This window comes from Cheilinus undulatus, linkage group 11 (genome assembly GCF_018320785.1).
Source record: "Cheilinus undulatus linkage group 11, ASM1832078v1, whole genome shotgun sequence".
Taxonomy (NCBI): Eukaryota; Metazoa; Chordata; class Actinopteri; order Labriformes; family Labridae; genus Cheilinus; species Cheilinus undulatus.
The window spans coordinates 29,988,010-30,003,021 of record NC_054875.1 but is presented as its reverse complement, the minus strand read 5'-3'; the positions used below and the strand labels follow the sequence as shown (position 1 = coordinate 30,003,021).

The 15,012-nt window shown below is 39.8% G+C and overlaps 1 protein-coding gene across 1 annotated transcript in view; it reads right to left on the bottom strand.

Annotated features, from left to right (window-relative positions):
• Positions 1–14,121, bottom strand: part of cdh26.1 (cadherin 26, tandem duplicate 1) — a 43,502-nt gene extending 29,381 nt beyond the window's left edge. The window contains exons 1-4 of the mRNA XM_041798746.1: positions 14,001–14,121; positions 12,910–13,059; positions 12,310–12,459; positions 9,766–10,044 (exon numbers count right to left, since the gene is read on the bottom strand). Coding sequence (XP_041654680.1) covers positions 9,766–10,044; positions 12,310–12,459; positions 12,910–13,059; positions 14,001–14,121 — 700 coding nt within the window. The remainder of the gene's footprint in view (positions 1–9,765; positions 10,045–12,309; positions 12,460–12,909; positions 13,060–14,000) is intronic.
• Positions 14,122–15,012: the final 891 nt, after the last annotated feature.

Here is a 15,012-nt window from a genome sequence, read left to right as displayed (position 1 = left end):
TTGCCAGAAATATCCACTAGAACTTGAACTCCTTTGTTAATTCTTACCGTTCCCACATTATGTAGCAACTCTATATACTTTATTTGTTCTGTTTGCTGGTGTTAACAAGTATCAAAACTTTGAAAATCAAAAAGCTTCCTAAGTACAGAGTTGTTCCTTGAGACAAAATGTAAAGAAAAGGCTTAGGCTCATGACATTTTTCAAGAATTTCTTCTTAAAGTGAAGACTGCCCTTGTAAATAAAACACTTATTGTCAAACAGTTTTATTAAGAGTGCTTCTGAAGTGGAAAACTGTTTGGACTTAAAGAGGCTTAAGAGCTTCTGAAGCGTTGGAGAAAACTGAGTAATGTTCTCCAAACACTGACAGCAGGGTATTCTTATTGAACTGTAGTCGGGCTTAACAGACATAAAATACTCCAGCAGAAATTTTTGACAACAGCTGAGGATCGAAATTAACAGTAGTGATTCTCTGAAAACTGATACTGAACGTAATGTATTATCGCAAAAAAAAAAAAAAAAAAAAAAAATACTAACAGATAAAAAGTTTCGTGTCTTTAGTGGTAGAATTTTTTCCACTGTGAAAAACACCAATTCCATCCTGTACTACAAATATCTTTTTAAATACTGTAGTTCTTTTTTTTTTTAAGAAACAGACAAAACATTAGATTTTTATCAGAAATGAAGAATGTTTTTTTTTGTTTGTTTTCAACTACAGCCATACAGTAATGAAAAACTTACAGTAATGTCTTTGGGTTACATGTGCATTACATGCTACATGTATTTTTAACAGTACAGCCAAAGTCATCTGCATCTTTCAGGGCAGCAAAAAGCAGCAAAATAACCTGCTAACACTGAGCACCAGAGTGCAAAAAAGAAATAGCTTATACATTTAGATTGATTCTCCTTATAACTCAGCCAGTTTGCAGGATGGCTCCCTGAGATACTCCTGACAAAGTGCATTAAATAACAACAACAACAAAAAGACAGATTCTTAAATGCAAAAAATCTCGCTATAGTTCAGAGTTTAAATATGCTTTAAAACTTTTGAGACTCAAGATGAACAAAAGAAATAAAACTTCAACAGAAGTGGTTCTCCTGATTCTGCTTTAAACTTTGTCGTACAATTAACGCAAACTAACTAAGCATCAAAGTTTAATGGGCATTTCACTGTTAACTGCTCTGTAACATCACGGTGACACCCATGTCCAATGCTGGAGACACCTTTGTGCACAGCCAGAGTGCTACGCATGAAAGACTTGGCACATAGAAATCCGTCTTTGCTTTTGCCATATTTCACACACTGTTACGTAGCACAATATGCACTTTCTTTGTCTCTATTTTCCAAACCGAAATGAAAAGTGACTGCAACTGCGGCTGCTGAGTGAGCACTCCTGTGAATGCAGGGCAGGCTTTTTCAGAATGAAATCCTCATTTATCCACTGAGGCAGTGAGACTCAACATGATAACAGGATGGACACTTGATTTCCATATATCCATGGTGAAGCTAATATGTCTAGCTTTAAAGAGGAACTTCTCTACATTACTAGAAACAATGTTTTACAGTTCAGGTAAGGCTGTAAGCACCTGCTAGGTATAGTGTAGCCAGGCTTTAAATGCATCATTAGCCCGTGGAAGCCCGTATATTCTACCATGCTGAAAGGCTGATTATCAAGAGCTCTAAATTCAATGATTTTCCTGTTCAGCTCCTTACCTTTGGGTGGTTGCTGCTGTATTTCTTAGCTTTGTCGAATCACTTAAGTAGAAGCTGCTGACGAGTTTACCCTGCACGAAGTTTTGTTATTCTTTATCTTAAGAAAGTCCTTGTAGTCATCAGAATGACGTTTTTTAGATGAAAAATCAAACTGGTGGTGTTAAAGGCGTGTTGCCGAGCTCCTCCACACATCACATGTACTTTACAAGCGATGCAAACAGCTACTTTGCTGTCTTGTTCCCACATCTCAGACTTTTCCCACAGAACTGACATGTTGAGTTTGTTGTTAGCGCACGTCTGTGTGCTTAATTATGACGTCATACTATCAGCCATACAGATCAGCGTACATTTTTATTATCGGCCAATACCGATATACTGCCGATACTATCACGCATCCCTAAAAGTGAGCCTCATTAATTAAGACAACGTGACGTAATGTAGAAACAGCATGTTTTCTATGCCAGTTGCAATGGTGGTATTAATGCAAAAAACCAACAAGACCAAACCTTACAGTTCTGTGTGAAGGTACCTTTTTTGATGCCACCAAAGCCACACTTCATCCTGCCACACGATACCACTGAGCTTTGATGCAGCGGCAATGCGTCAAAACTAGGGCATTAGGTCTGATATATATTTATCACAGGGTTTAAGACTAAACAAATTATGTGGGGCACAGTTGCACAGGCAAACCTTGGTGCTTTCATAATACAGAGCGCTCACAGAGTAACCACAGTGGTTCAAAAAAGCAGGTTAAAAAAACATAAAGCAAACTTGTAAAACTAGAAGAACTGGAAAGCATAATGCATTGAGAGGAACAGCCATCAGGACATGTCAGCTGCGTGACATTAAGTATATATATATATATACTGTGCATAAATGTTTTCTCCCTAAAGATAAATCATACATTTGTATGTCTTTATACATGAGATATCTGAGTTAAACTGAGCAAGCTTGTCATGTCTCACCTTTAAGAGATAATTTAACATCTTTAAAGCCAGTCTTAATGTATGAGCTGCCAGCACACCCACATACACCCACACATGGCACAAACCTATACACAGTAATTCTGCTTTTATTGTTGCTCCTGTTTGTACTGGCCCAAAAGAAAACTCCTTCAGACATTATTTGGAGTCATCCTGTTCAGACCTGCTGGGATGTCTTCATAGGTTTCGTGTGAAATATTTGCGTTATCTGCTGTCTCAACAGCAAGAAAAAATGCCCGAGGTACAAATACACATATGAACTTTGGAGTGGTGTTTGAAGACAGACCAGAATCAGTCCTTACTTTATACGCTAAATGATGACAGCAGACAGCAGTGGAGCAGAGAGAGGAGGAAAGTTGCACCAGTGTGTACAGGTGGTACAATTTAGTGGATGTTTTTGAACTTTAGTGGTGGAACTTAAGGACTAAACTCAGCATGGGATCCTAAATGCAATGCATAAATATGAACCACAGATGGACTGTCATGTCTATCTTGGTTCATTAGTTGCATGCTAACACATGAAAAATCTCTGTGGCTAATTCGACATGTTCTCTGTGTCACATTGATTACAGGCCAATCAAAGTAAAAACATATATGACCTATTAGTGTCACCCTGGGGAATCATTATCACAATACAAGCTTGATAGTCAGCCATTATCTGTGTTCAGCAGTGTAGCTTGTTGAGGCCTGTCAGAAGAAGAGGAAAAACATCTTTTCCACCCAGAAAAGCTGTCCGTGCAGTTCTTTTCTCTTCTTGGTCTAAAGAGATATTGTCCTATAACTGCATCTGTGCCAATCTCTTCACTGGCTGCCTTTGTTTACAGGTTTGCAGTCCAACTCAACCACGCCTGTAGCTACTGCCTCATTTTCCTTAAATGATGCTGATTGGTCTGTTCATTCTCTGACCGGAAACAAGTCTGCCAGCTTGAGGCTTTGCAGGATGGATTTGCCTGATGATAGACACAAGGGGTGTAATGGTTTTTGTATTCGTGCCAATCGTCACGGTTCGGTGCACGTAGTCACACGAGGAATATGTCCGAACTATTAAAAAAAGAACAGAAAAGAATTGTGACATTGACCCATCAATCTTGGTGGCAGCAATGCTGATACATTTTTTCAAAGTGCTATTAATCCATCACTGAAGAAGAAGAAGTAGCTGGAATGCCAACACACGAAGAAGAAAAGTTTACTTCCATCTCCTGCTGCAAGAGAAGCAGAGCAGCGAGACCCTCATCCCTGCTTTTGCTCTCCTCATCTCTGCGCTGCTTTTAAAAAACTTCTGGAAGTGAAAGCAGAGGGGGTTGAAAATTTTACAACTGCTCATGCATTTTAAAGATTATGCATAGACTGGTAGAAGTAGAGAATGCAATGACAAATGCGTGTTTAAGTGCTTTGCTCAGACTATGTTGTAATGTCCTATCCTGTGTCTACAGCACACTTTATTAATCATAGATATGATGCATTGCTCTAAAAAGCACCTATTTTAATTAGCATATTATGTTGTGTTTATTTTAATGAAATGGAAATCAGACGTTGCTTTTGGATTGTGGTTCAATAGGATCATAAAAAATACCCCAAATAAATAATGAAACTGGCCTGGACAAAATTGAAGGTATCCCTAGAAAAGATGTCACTAGATGTCTGGTACATCAGTGTCAGAACACACCATCCATTGCTGTTGGCGCCAAAGTGGATTTAATGGAAGACTCCACCTTTGAAAGCAAATCATAAAAAAGCCAGACTGGAATTTGCCAGAACTCATTTTGACAAGCCACAATGCTTCTGGGAGAATGTCCTTTGGACAGATGAGACAAAACTGGAGCTTTTTGGCAAGTCACCTCAGCTTTATGTTCATAGATGCAAAAAATGAAGCCTACAAAGAAAAGGCCACTGCACCAACTGTGAAACATGAAGGAGGCCTAGGTATGTTCTGGGGCTGCTTTGCTGCATCTAGCACAGAAAGTCTTGCATCTGTGCGGGGTACAATGAAATCTCAAGAATATAAAGGCGTTCTGGAGCAAGATGTGCTGCCTAGTGTAAGAGAGCTAGGTCTCAGTCACAGGTCATGGGTCCTCCAGCACAGAGAGAAAAAAAACAAAAAAACAAAACAAGAATGGCTAAGAACAAAACTCTGAGCCCTGATCTAAATCCTATTGAACATCTGTGGAAGGAGCTGAAACTTGCAGTCTGGGGAAGGCACCCTTCAAACCTGAGACAACTGGAGCAGTTTGTTCATGAGGAGTGGGATACCTGTGGACAGGTGCAGAAGTCTCATTGAGGGTTTCAGTGAGTGCCTGGTGATAGTCAAACACCTTATAACTATTATCTTTATAATGCTTTTTGAACTGGCATATGTTTGGATTTTCCTCCAACTCCACATTTAAACTGTTAGAAACGTTTCTTTGTTGCACGCACTCTCAGATTACACTGAAGCTGCTTCCCTTTTGGCAAATTTATTTTGAACATTTCCTTGTAACAATGGATTTTTGGCGTTTAATATTATTTGTGCTATCTGAAATTCCACAAGATCTGTAAGTTTGAGTAATTTTGACTTTAGGAATAGTTTGTGTGATAGGGTTATCCAGCTTTATGAATGGCCCATGTTGCATCTTGTATAATTATTTACCCAAACCTCTGCACAGTAATTTAGATACAGTAACATAATTGAACAGTAGGGAATGTGAAGTGGTTTTTAATTTAAAGCCTGCTTTGCTTTATTTAATACTGCAATGTGTTTTATATGATTTCCAGTTAAACTGCTCATCTCTTGTCGCCTCCAGTAATTTTAGTCCAGATCTTCCAAGCATTTTGAAAAAATAACTTTCAACGTGCCCAGCTCTTCAGTAAGGTTTTATCGCCTACATTTGGTGACTCAGCAATGAGCAGTGTTGTAGAGCAGGGTCATCCACTACATTTGTACATGGGCCAGCTTTTTTCCGTGACAGACACTTGGGAGCCAGAGTTTCAAATAAACTGATATAAACATTTTGGATCTAATTCATATATTTTTGTTTAAATATTTTTAGTTTCCTCCAACTGTAAATGTATTTAGTTTTTTCAAACAGATCACTTATTCTACAGCCAGTTGTGGTTGAGATACTTTGGCTACATAATTCTGGGGCTGTTTTGTTGTCCCTCGCTGGGTTTGATGCCAATGTGTCATAATTGGTTAAAAACACGTGCAGGAAACTGACCGTTTATTTTAATCGTCAGGCAAGGAAAATTGCACTTCTGAGGTCCTTAATCAGAAAGTTAGTGCAGTAGACTAAGGCCTGATGTGGCCCCTGAGCCCTCAGTTGATGATCACTGTTGTTGAGATTCAACTGCGAAGTGAGTGTGAGAAAAACTGCAAGAAAACAGCAAGTGCAAGCAAGTGAAAATCAGACATAAAAAACATTTTTGACATGTTTTATTATGTTTTTTGTTCCCTGTAAGATTTTTACAAGGGGATGGCTACACCTCAGGATGAACACTGTAAAAATGTTTTGAAAGAGTCAATAGGGTCAACCATCATTACACTTCTTCATTTTTTAGTTTGCCATCCACACCCTTACACACCAATATCATTATTCATCCAAACACAAAGACGCTGAAGTTACCCAGAAGAAGCCTATAAATCTTTTCAGTCACATTGCACAAGATCACGCTTATCCATCTTACACCACATCTTACGCCACATTTAGAAGAGAAACTTGGTAACAAGTCAATGTGCTACCTGCATAGTTTAGTCCTGTAGTCAAGCCCGTAGCCAGTAACCTTGCAAAGCAGATGGACATGCCTGTTTCCTTGTTTTTCACTGGCGAATCCATCTTGTTAAGCACCCATCTGAAATGTTTGGGCCCGATTACAAAGCGACAGGACCAATCAGTGACGAGGGGCAGCACTTTCAGGCGCAGCAGAGTCGTGACGTAAACAAGCAGCAGCAAGAGCTGGTGCAGTTTTGGAGGAAGAGATTAGTGTGGATGCTGCTAAAGCGCCAGTTTTATCAGAACTTGACAACATTTCTTTGTTAAAAGAAGAACAATGAAAGCAGTGAGTTGTTTTCTTTTCAAAAACGACAAAAGTCGAATACTTACATGTCTATAATCGCCATGTTTCGTGTTATTCCTTAGTAGCTGCGCACGCACAGCTTGACAACTGCTACATCACGTGTTTTGTTGCTCTTATTGGCCCGTAGAGATGTGACAGACTGAACGTTCATCCAATCACACCCCGAGTTTTTGCAAATCCTCTGCCTTTTCTCAAACGTTTCCTATTGAAGCTTTCCCAGATGGATGTGTTTCACACATCCATCTGGCGCGTCAGGCTACGTAGCCAGGGGGTTCAATGGGTTTAAAAGAAACCCCCCTCACTGTCAAAAGTGTGGAATTGAAGTCCTTTTTTTAAAGAAATAAAAAGAAATAATGTGAACTTCTTTCTAAAACAACTATGAGTGATTCTACACTAATTCAAGAAAATAAAAATCTTAACTAGGGCTGTCAAATTTATCACGTTAAAACTAAGAGCCTTAGTTTTAACTAAAACACGTTCTCTGTGACCCTCAACCCATCCCCTAGTTTGCCACATCAGGAAGCAGCGCCGTTGATGCAGTGCAAGCAAGCAGAAATGGATAAAGGACAGAGACTTTTGAAAGGCAAGTTCAGCTTTCAGATCATGCCAGATAAAACTGAAGTTATTTTCTCTTACTGTCGACATGAACTGAGTCACCAGGAGTTTGTCGAGTCTTAAACAACCTGTAGCACTCGCTGGCCGAGCACACCACTAATGCAGAGAGCCGCCCCCCTCACCATGCTGGATTGTTTATGCTCAGACAACTCTGCAAAGCAGGGATGGACTCGCTATCTGGCATACCGGGCATTTCCTGGTGGGTCGACACACTTTTGGGCCAGCATGAGTTATTCATTTATTTATATCTGCTAAGAACTGGCACTACAGCTGCGCTGACCCTTTATATTGACCGTCGACTGGCCCAATCACGTCTCATAAAGGTCAATTTACCCCCCTCTCCCATGCCCACTCAGCTCCTGCTTGAAAGTGAAAGTATACGGACAAAAAAAAACTTACTAAAACGATCGATTGGAACTGTAAATAAACGCCAAATTTAAAGAAAAACAATCAAGATGCTGCAAAAAGGTCAAAGACTGCAGTCCCTATAGGAGACAGTCTGACGCTGGTGAATATACAGCTACATCATGAGGAGGAGGAAGAGACAGCAGGAGAGGCTGGTGTGTGACAGAGGAGCAGAGGTGTTACAGGTGAGCCTGAGAGTGAAGAAGCTCTGTAGAGTATCATAATATAAGCTAAAAAGCATTATTAGACTGTGGGTCCCCTTTATTTATGCAGAAAAAAAATGTTTGAGTAATCTGTAGTTTAATTCTCTGACTGTATTTAGTCTCTCTTTTTGTATCATCCTGTTGTGAGTCCTCTTGGTGTAAAGGGATGATTGTGAGTCTTTATTTCCACCATGTGAGACCAAAATTCTCTGCTTTAGTGTGAAGGATCCAGGGATGATCTTTAAGTGATTTAAACTTCACTGACCATGCTCTTTATGTCCATGTGTGATGATTAGATCTGTTAGTCTGTGTTAAGCTGCTGAGAACAACAGAGGACTTAACTTCTACAAGTCTGGTATTATTCAGTAATGTTACATTAAGGTCAGTATCTACATCTGTTGTGGCTTGGTGGGCTTGAGTTTACCATGTTATGCTCTCAGTATCTTTTCGCTCAGACTAGAGAATTCTGACATTATCTGTTGTTTTGGGTTGTTGACATGAACAAACATTTGCATAAAAAAAATATTTTTGTCCACTCATGTTGATAAGGGTATTTAAATCTTGAGAAATAGTCCTGTAAGTGGCATTTAGAACAGACAAAAAAGTGTGATTAATTGCAATTAATTGCAAGTTAACTATGCAATTTGTGAGATTAATCGCAATTAAAAAATGTAATCTATTGACAGCCCTAATCTAAACCAAACAGAAGCCTTATCTTGTTAAAAGCACCCCTTTTGTGATTCTCCTTATATTATTGACTTGAAGAACTTCTCTGTGTGTGACACAACATACAACCCTTGAAAGATATTTTGAAAAATGAGGACAAACTGCAATAAAAAAAAAAAAAACTGCCCTTTTTGGGGAAAAGACCCCCTCCTCCACGTTGCTGGCTACGGGCCTGATACCACTCTTTAGTAGCCCAACTAAAAACATATAATCCAATCACTGACAAGGACAAAATGACATGCATTTACAAGCACAGCTCATAACTGTTTAGTTGCACATGCACACTGCAACAGAGTCTTTAACTTTTTTTTTATTAACAAAATAAAGCTTGCCTCGTTTCCTTTGAAAACAAAATACATAATCCCTGCCCTCACGCTGGATCACTGTTAAAGCCCTGAAGACAAGAGCTGTCAGTCTGATGTGTTCATTCTGTAAGAATCTCCATCTAAAGCCATTTCTCATGCCATAGAGCAGGTGTTGTATTCAAAAGGAGGTAGAGGGATGCTTTTGAATCTCAGTGCCATTTAAGATGAGGATCATCCAAAGTACTCAGATTTCAGGTGCACTTAAAAATTCTTGAATTTCTTCTTACACTTTGTCATTATTTTTCCTTTTAATATTGCCTTGGTGTACTTAACTGTTTCTGTTCTTCTCTTTGAGTTTTACCCAGAACATCTATACAGCAGAGATGCACAACAGCCTTCAAATAGCAGTTCAACACCTGTGCCTTCAAGCATTGAATTGGCATAAAAGAGTAGAGCAGTACAAAGAATAAATCTTAAACTGACAATTATTTAACCTCAGTCAAAACAAATTAGTGAAAGTGAGAGGGATGACTCATCTAATTTGCTCATGAATGCCAGTCACATTAAATGGCGTACTTAACAGGTATTAGGAAAGATGTATTCAGGAAAACATTCAGAAAGACAGCGAATCACAGCCAGGTCAACCATGCTAGGATTTTGCCCCAAAAAAGACAAATCTGAAGTGACGGGGAGAGAGGTTTCAGACAGGTTTCACCCTCTCTGTTTATCTCCACATAGAGTAAAATTCAGTCTTTAAGAAGATTTACTTCCAAGGCATCTTTCATCTTCGTCCTCCTCCTCTGTTTCTTCATCCCTGGTATGAGGGACAGAGGTGAGCAGTAAAGTGTCGGCATGCACCTCTTCATCGTCGGACTGGATCACAGGTGTGTCTGCCCCACCCTCGCTGGTATCGCTGGATCCAGAGGATGTCGAGGACATGCGAGAGCCACGTTGCACTTCGTGCTGCCGTTTCAAAGGCGCCCGCTCTCTGTAAACGACCTCTGCATCTTCATCATCCTCCTCCTCTTCTTCTTCGTCCTCACCCTCTGAAAACAGAGAGAGAGAGGATTTCTGCACCTGTTTTGTCAGCGCTCATTATATCAGCAGGGTGCACCTGCACTGCTCAATCTTTGCCATGATTGGAATTCATATGCATGGCTGACAGAAAAGGCTATACCAGTTATAAACAAGGTCTTGGCATGGCATTGCAATTGAAAGTTGTTTTTGTATTGACTGTCATGGAAAAAAGCAGTTTGTGTAAAGGTGGCAAGCTGGAGTCTCAACAAGCAAAAAAAAAAGATAATCCTAGTTTAAGGGGTTTAATAAGATACTTCTGCCACAAAATTTTATACATAGTTTACAAATCTTTTTTTTTTTTTTACATCATCTCAAATAAATGAGTTCTATGCAAGTCTGCTCATATGGGGGGATAAAAGGGAAAGCTTTCTGGCGCCCAGCTAATTGGGGGCCCATGGAGGTCAGGAAAACCATGGTCCATTGTAAAGTTAATCTGTGATAACCATATTTTATATTCAGCCTGTCTAATAGCCACTCTTACCACAGCAACAAAAATGAATCTTTTTATTTATGCTGTAGTACAACATAGCATTTTCAAAATGTAAATCTCTTTCTTAAAACAGAATTACCTTTTTTGGTCATGCTAACAATGTGGATGGGCACATAGAACTAAACCATTAGGAAAGATTTCAGATTTCATAGCTATGCCATGATGTGCTATGTGTTCAACCCAATGTGTGTTACCCTACTAAATAAGGGTGAAATATATTTAAAAAAAATAGTTAAAAGTGGCACAAATTGGATGAAGCAGAAAATATTGTTTAAGAAAGGAGAAAAAGGGGCAAAAATGGCTAAGTAAATGGTGAAAAGTAGTCACAGTGACAAAATGGATAGCCGAAGAGGTTAGAAATGAGTAAAAAATAGTCTAAAGGTGGCAAAAATGGTTGTAATGTGGCAACATATGGCTAAATGGGTGGGGAAAGTGATGAAAATGGGTTTAAAAGTGGCACGAGTGAACAGCACCAAAAGGTGGTAACTGTTAGCCAGGATGCTAGCACCAGTGCCACTTATGATATTGAAAAAACACAGCAGGGGAGGGCCCATTCACTAGGGTTTTCAGGGGCCCAGCCAATTCTGTGGACAGGCCTGGCTATATGTGAACATTATACTTTAAATTCTAAGTTATAACTACTGTTAGGAGTTTTTAGCAGGCTATGAACTAGGCTGAGATGACTGCTGGTGTCTCTTTAAGTCAGCAAAAGTGAACAAGAGTAAATATTTCTAATATTTCTAAGAAGCAACCTTTGGCTGGGAAGGAGCTACAACACAGACTTGAATCTGGGCCACCCATGTACATGGGGTTACGCCAAAGACTCAGTGTGACACACAGTTTATACAGGTGCATTTGAAGATAAGCAAATAGACAAGTCATCAGGCGCCAGAACCAGTTCAAGCCAAAAGTTCCTTACAGGAGCTTAAACCTATGTACACTGACACAGTAAAGATCAGTGCTGTGCCTTTTGTCTCTGAAGCATTTTTTATTCCTGCCCAAGTGACAAAACATCCAACCCTGCTTGCACATTCCTAACATATTCAAAGTTTTGCTCAAAAAAAAAAAAAAAAAAGTTTAGCTCCATATCTCCACAACAGTCTTTGATCAAGAAGTCAAACAGCTAAATGCAGCAGGTGTGGTGTTGCCATCTTTCTGTGATATCACTGTAGGCTAAAGGTATGGTATTCTTCTCATTTGCACCAAAACTAAAGCAATGTGTTTCAGTGTAATGTAGAAGTTTTCATTGTCTGGCATTCAACCGGTTGGCCATTTGCTCTGTCATCAGCAGGTGTTGTAGTGGATTTTTTCTTTTTTTTCTGTAATGACCTATGTGATAATGCTTCTGTTGCCTGTAATGTCCTGTAAAAATTGTGACTGTAAGAATTAGACATGTTGTTAATGTTAGTATGTGTGTTAGTTACACACTTAACGTGAGGAAATTTATTGAGAGCGTGTTGGAGGGGGTGTTAAAGTTTATGTCACGTGACTGTGAGCTGTGTAGCTTATAAATGGTGCAAGCCCTGTGCATATTGTGAAACTGCTTCATTATGTTTCCTGTCAGTCAGTCCACTCCTTCATGGACCTGATTCATTGAATTTGGGAATATGCTGAACGAGAGCCTGTATTTTGGGATGCATGTGTAAAAACAGCTCTTATTCCTTGGGTGGGATTTGATTAGAAAGTGACTTTGTGAAAGGACATTGGCAGCAGATCAAACTTTCCTAATTGGCATTGATTGTACCTGGTAGTGGAGATGCTAGCTGTCCGTCATCTACTCCAGATCCTGAATTGAGGAATACATCAAGGGCTTCCTGGTCAGAGATGTCCATCAAGTCCATCTGCTCCAGAACATCCACATTCACCTCCATAGAAGAGATACTTCCCATGGGGGCTGCATACAGGCAGAACAGCATAAATATGCACTTTTAGGTCTAAAGCATTTCATGAAATCTTAATCTTAATTTCATCAACTTTTATGCACACCTATTCAAGAACATACACAACGCAAAACATGTTCTTTTCTAAAATCTAACACACATCCATCAGTTATGATTTTATGAAAAATCACAAATTTGCCTGTAGATGGCAGCCTATATCCAACACTTATTCAAAGAAGTTTCAACTCCCAAAGAAAACTTTTTGGAAAAAGAGGAAATCTCTCTGTTTAGTTGTACGCTTATCTGTTTTTCTCCTCCCGATTTCCTGCTTTGCTTTGACTGTTAAAGCACACTGTAGGTGTCTGTTTATTTAATCCTGCTATATGAATAAAGTTAAAGAATTGGAGGCTCTAATGTGACACTTTGTCCTAATGACAGAATTCCATGAAGAAATGGTCACTCACGTTTCCTGCAGTCAATCTGCAGGTGAGAGGAGGGCAGGTAGTTGTCCATATCATGCTGGTAGACCTCTTCAAAAAAGCGCTGTCTCTCTCTCACCTTCAGGTGCTGAGATGAATCATTGTCCAACAGCCTCTGAGAGTTGTCTGTCTCCGCTAAACACAGATGCAAGAAACATACAAAACAACACATTACAAGCACAAGTCTAGTGTCTTTTTGTCCTTTTATGCCTAAAATCAAACATATCTTAGAAAGTAGATGTAGAGAAGATGGCTTTTTCTTTATTATGTGTAAACTATCCATTCTTTCATACACGGTCACTTTTTAATTATTTTTTTCTGAGACTGATATCAAAAAGGCATCAAATTAAAAGATTAAATCTATATTATTGAATAGCTTGGGATGTGAAGGTCTGGGTGTCTGTGCTTGTCTTGTACTGTTTGCCAACTAAAGGAAGAAATAGATGTAACTGTTGCCAGTTTGACTCAACCATTGCTTGGCACGGAGAGTCTAGTGTGCTTCAATTAATTGGCTTATTTTGTGGTTGCCAAACCTCAAATCTCATCTGTCAAGTGCTGTCAGTGTTTTATTTATTGATTAAAGACAATATTTTATCATCAACCTATTTTGTTCCTGTAGATAGGATCTTAAGTAGGGCCCCTGAAAATAAATTACAGTTGTATAAGTAACCCTGTGTCCAGTGATGTTTCAGCATACTGTTCTTCTCAGTTTGCCTTTTGAAATTCACCCTTACTTTCAGTCTACCTTCCCACACTCCTTTCAGTTAGCTCTCTGTGTGATTTCTCTTTAAGCATAAAAGTCTGATCCCTAGTGGTCATTGTTCAACATGCATGCAATTTGAATAAAAGACAGCAGCTGGAAATTCAATCTCAATTTCATTTCAAGCTCCACTCGCATGTATGTACTAATTAGAATATTGATGATGAATCAAATAATAACATGAATAATACAATTATAATAGTAAAAATCCATCAGATCTAACTCTCAGACAAGCAGACTTCATTCCAAATTCCCTTTATAAACAAACAAAAAAAGTTATAAAAGCAGTGTTGTCTTTATCCAGCTTGCCACATACTGGGTGCACAGGGCCCGGTGGGCTGGTCAAGATGCTGGGGGCAGTAGAATTTGTTGTGGAGGGTGCAGCTGGGAGGATACCTGGAGAGATTGGGCATGGGCCTGGCACAGATCTGTACCATGGCCATCAGCAGGTCAGAGCAGTGCAGAGTCAAGGTTGACACGGCAAAGTGCCGCACAGGTATATATGCTCTCATACATGGCCTGACCTCACCTGACTTATTGTCTGCATGTTGTAGTTTGATTGAAACATCGCTTTCCAGTAGGGGTGCAACTGATTACAAAATTCAAGTTTAGGATTGAATCCCAGGTTTAAGCCACTGATTGGATTATTTTAAGGACTGTATACATTGATGATTGGACCGACCAAGAAGACCCTACACTTATTGTTTTTAATGACAGCTTCACGGCAATGAGTCCTAGCACATGATCTCATATAAACTTGCGTGATCAAACAGGACTTTAGTAGGGAGCCAAATCCATCTTCTATTTTTGCTTATCCGAAGGTTTCGGTGGCAGCAGGCGAAGTAAGTCAACCCAGATGTCCCTCTCCTCAGCAATGTTTTCCAGTTCCTCATGAGGGATTCAGAGGCGCTCCCAGGCCAGATGGGATATATAATCCCTCCAGCAAGTTCTGGGTCTGCCCTGGGGTCTACTTCCAGTTGGATGTACCCAGAGGACCTCCACAAGGAGGTGACCAAGAGGCCCCCTGATCAGATGCCTGAATCACCTCATCTGGCTCCTTTTGATAGGGAGGAGTAGTGACTCTACCTGAGATCCCTCTGGATGGTATGATACAGTACCTGCAAAACTACTGATGCAGCACCAATCTGCCTGTCAATCTCGTGATCCATTCTACCCTCACTTGTGAGCAAGACCCAGAGATACTTTAACTCCTTCACTTCAGGCAAAGAGTCACTCCCCACCAGAAGAGAGCAATCCACCGTTTTCTGGCAGAGGACCATGGTCTCAGACTTGGAGGGGCTTACTCGCATACCAGCTGCTTGGCATTA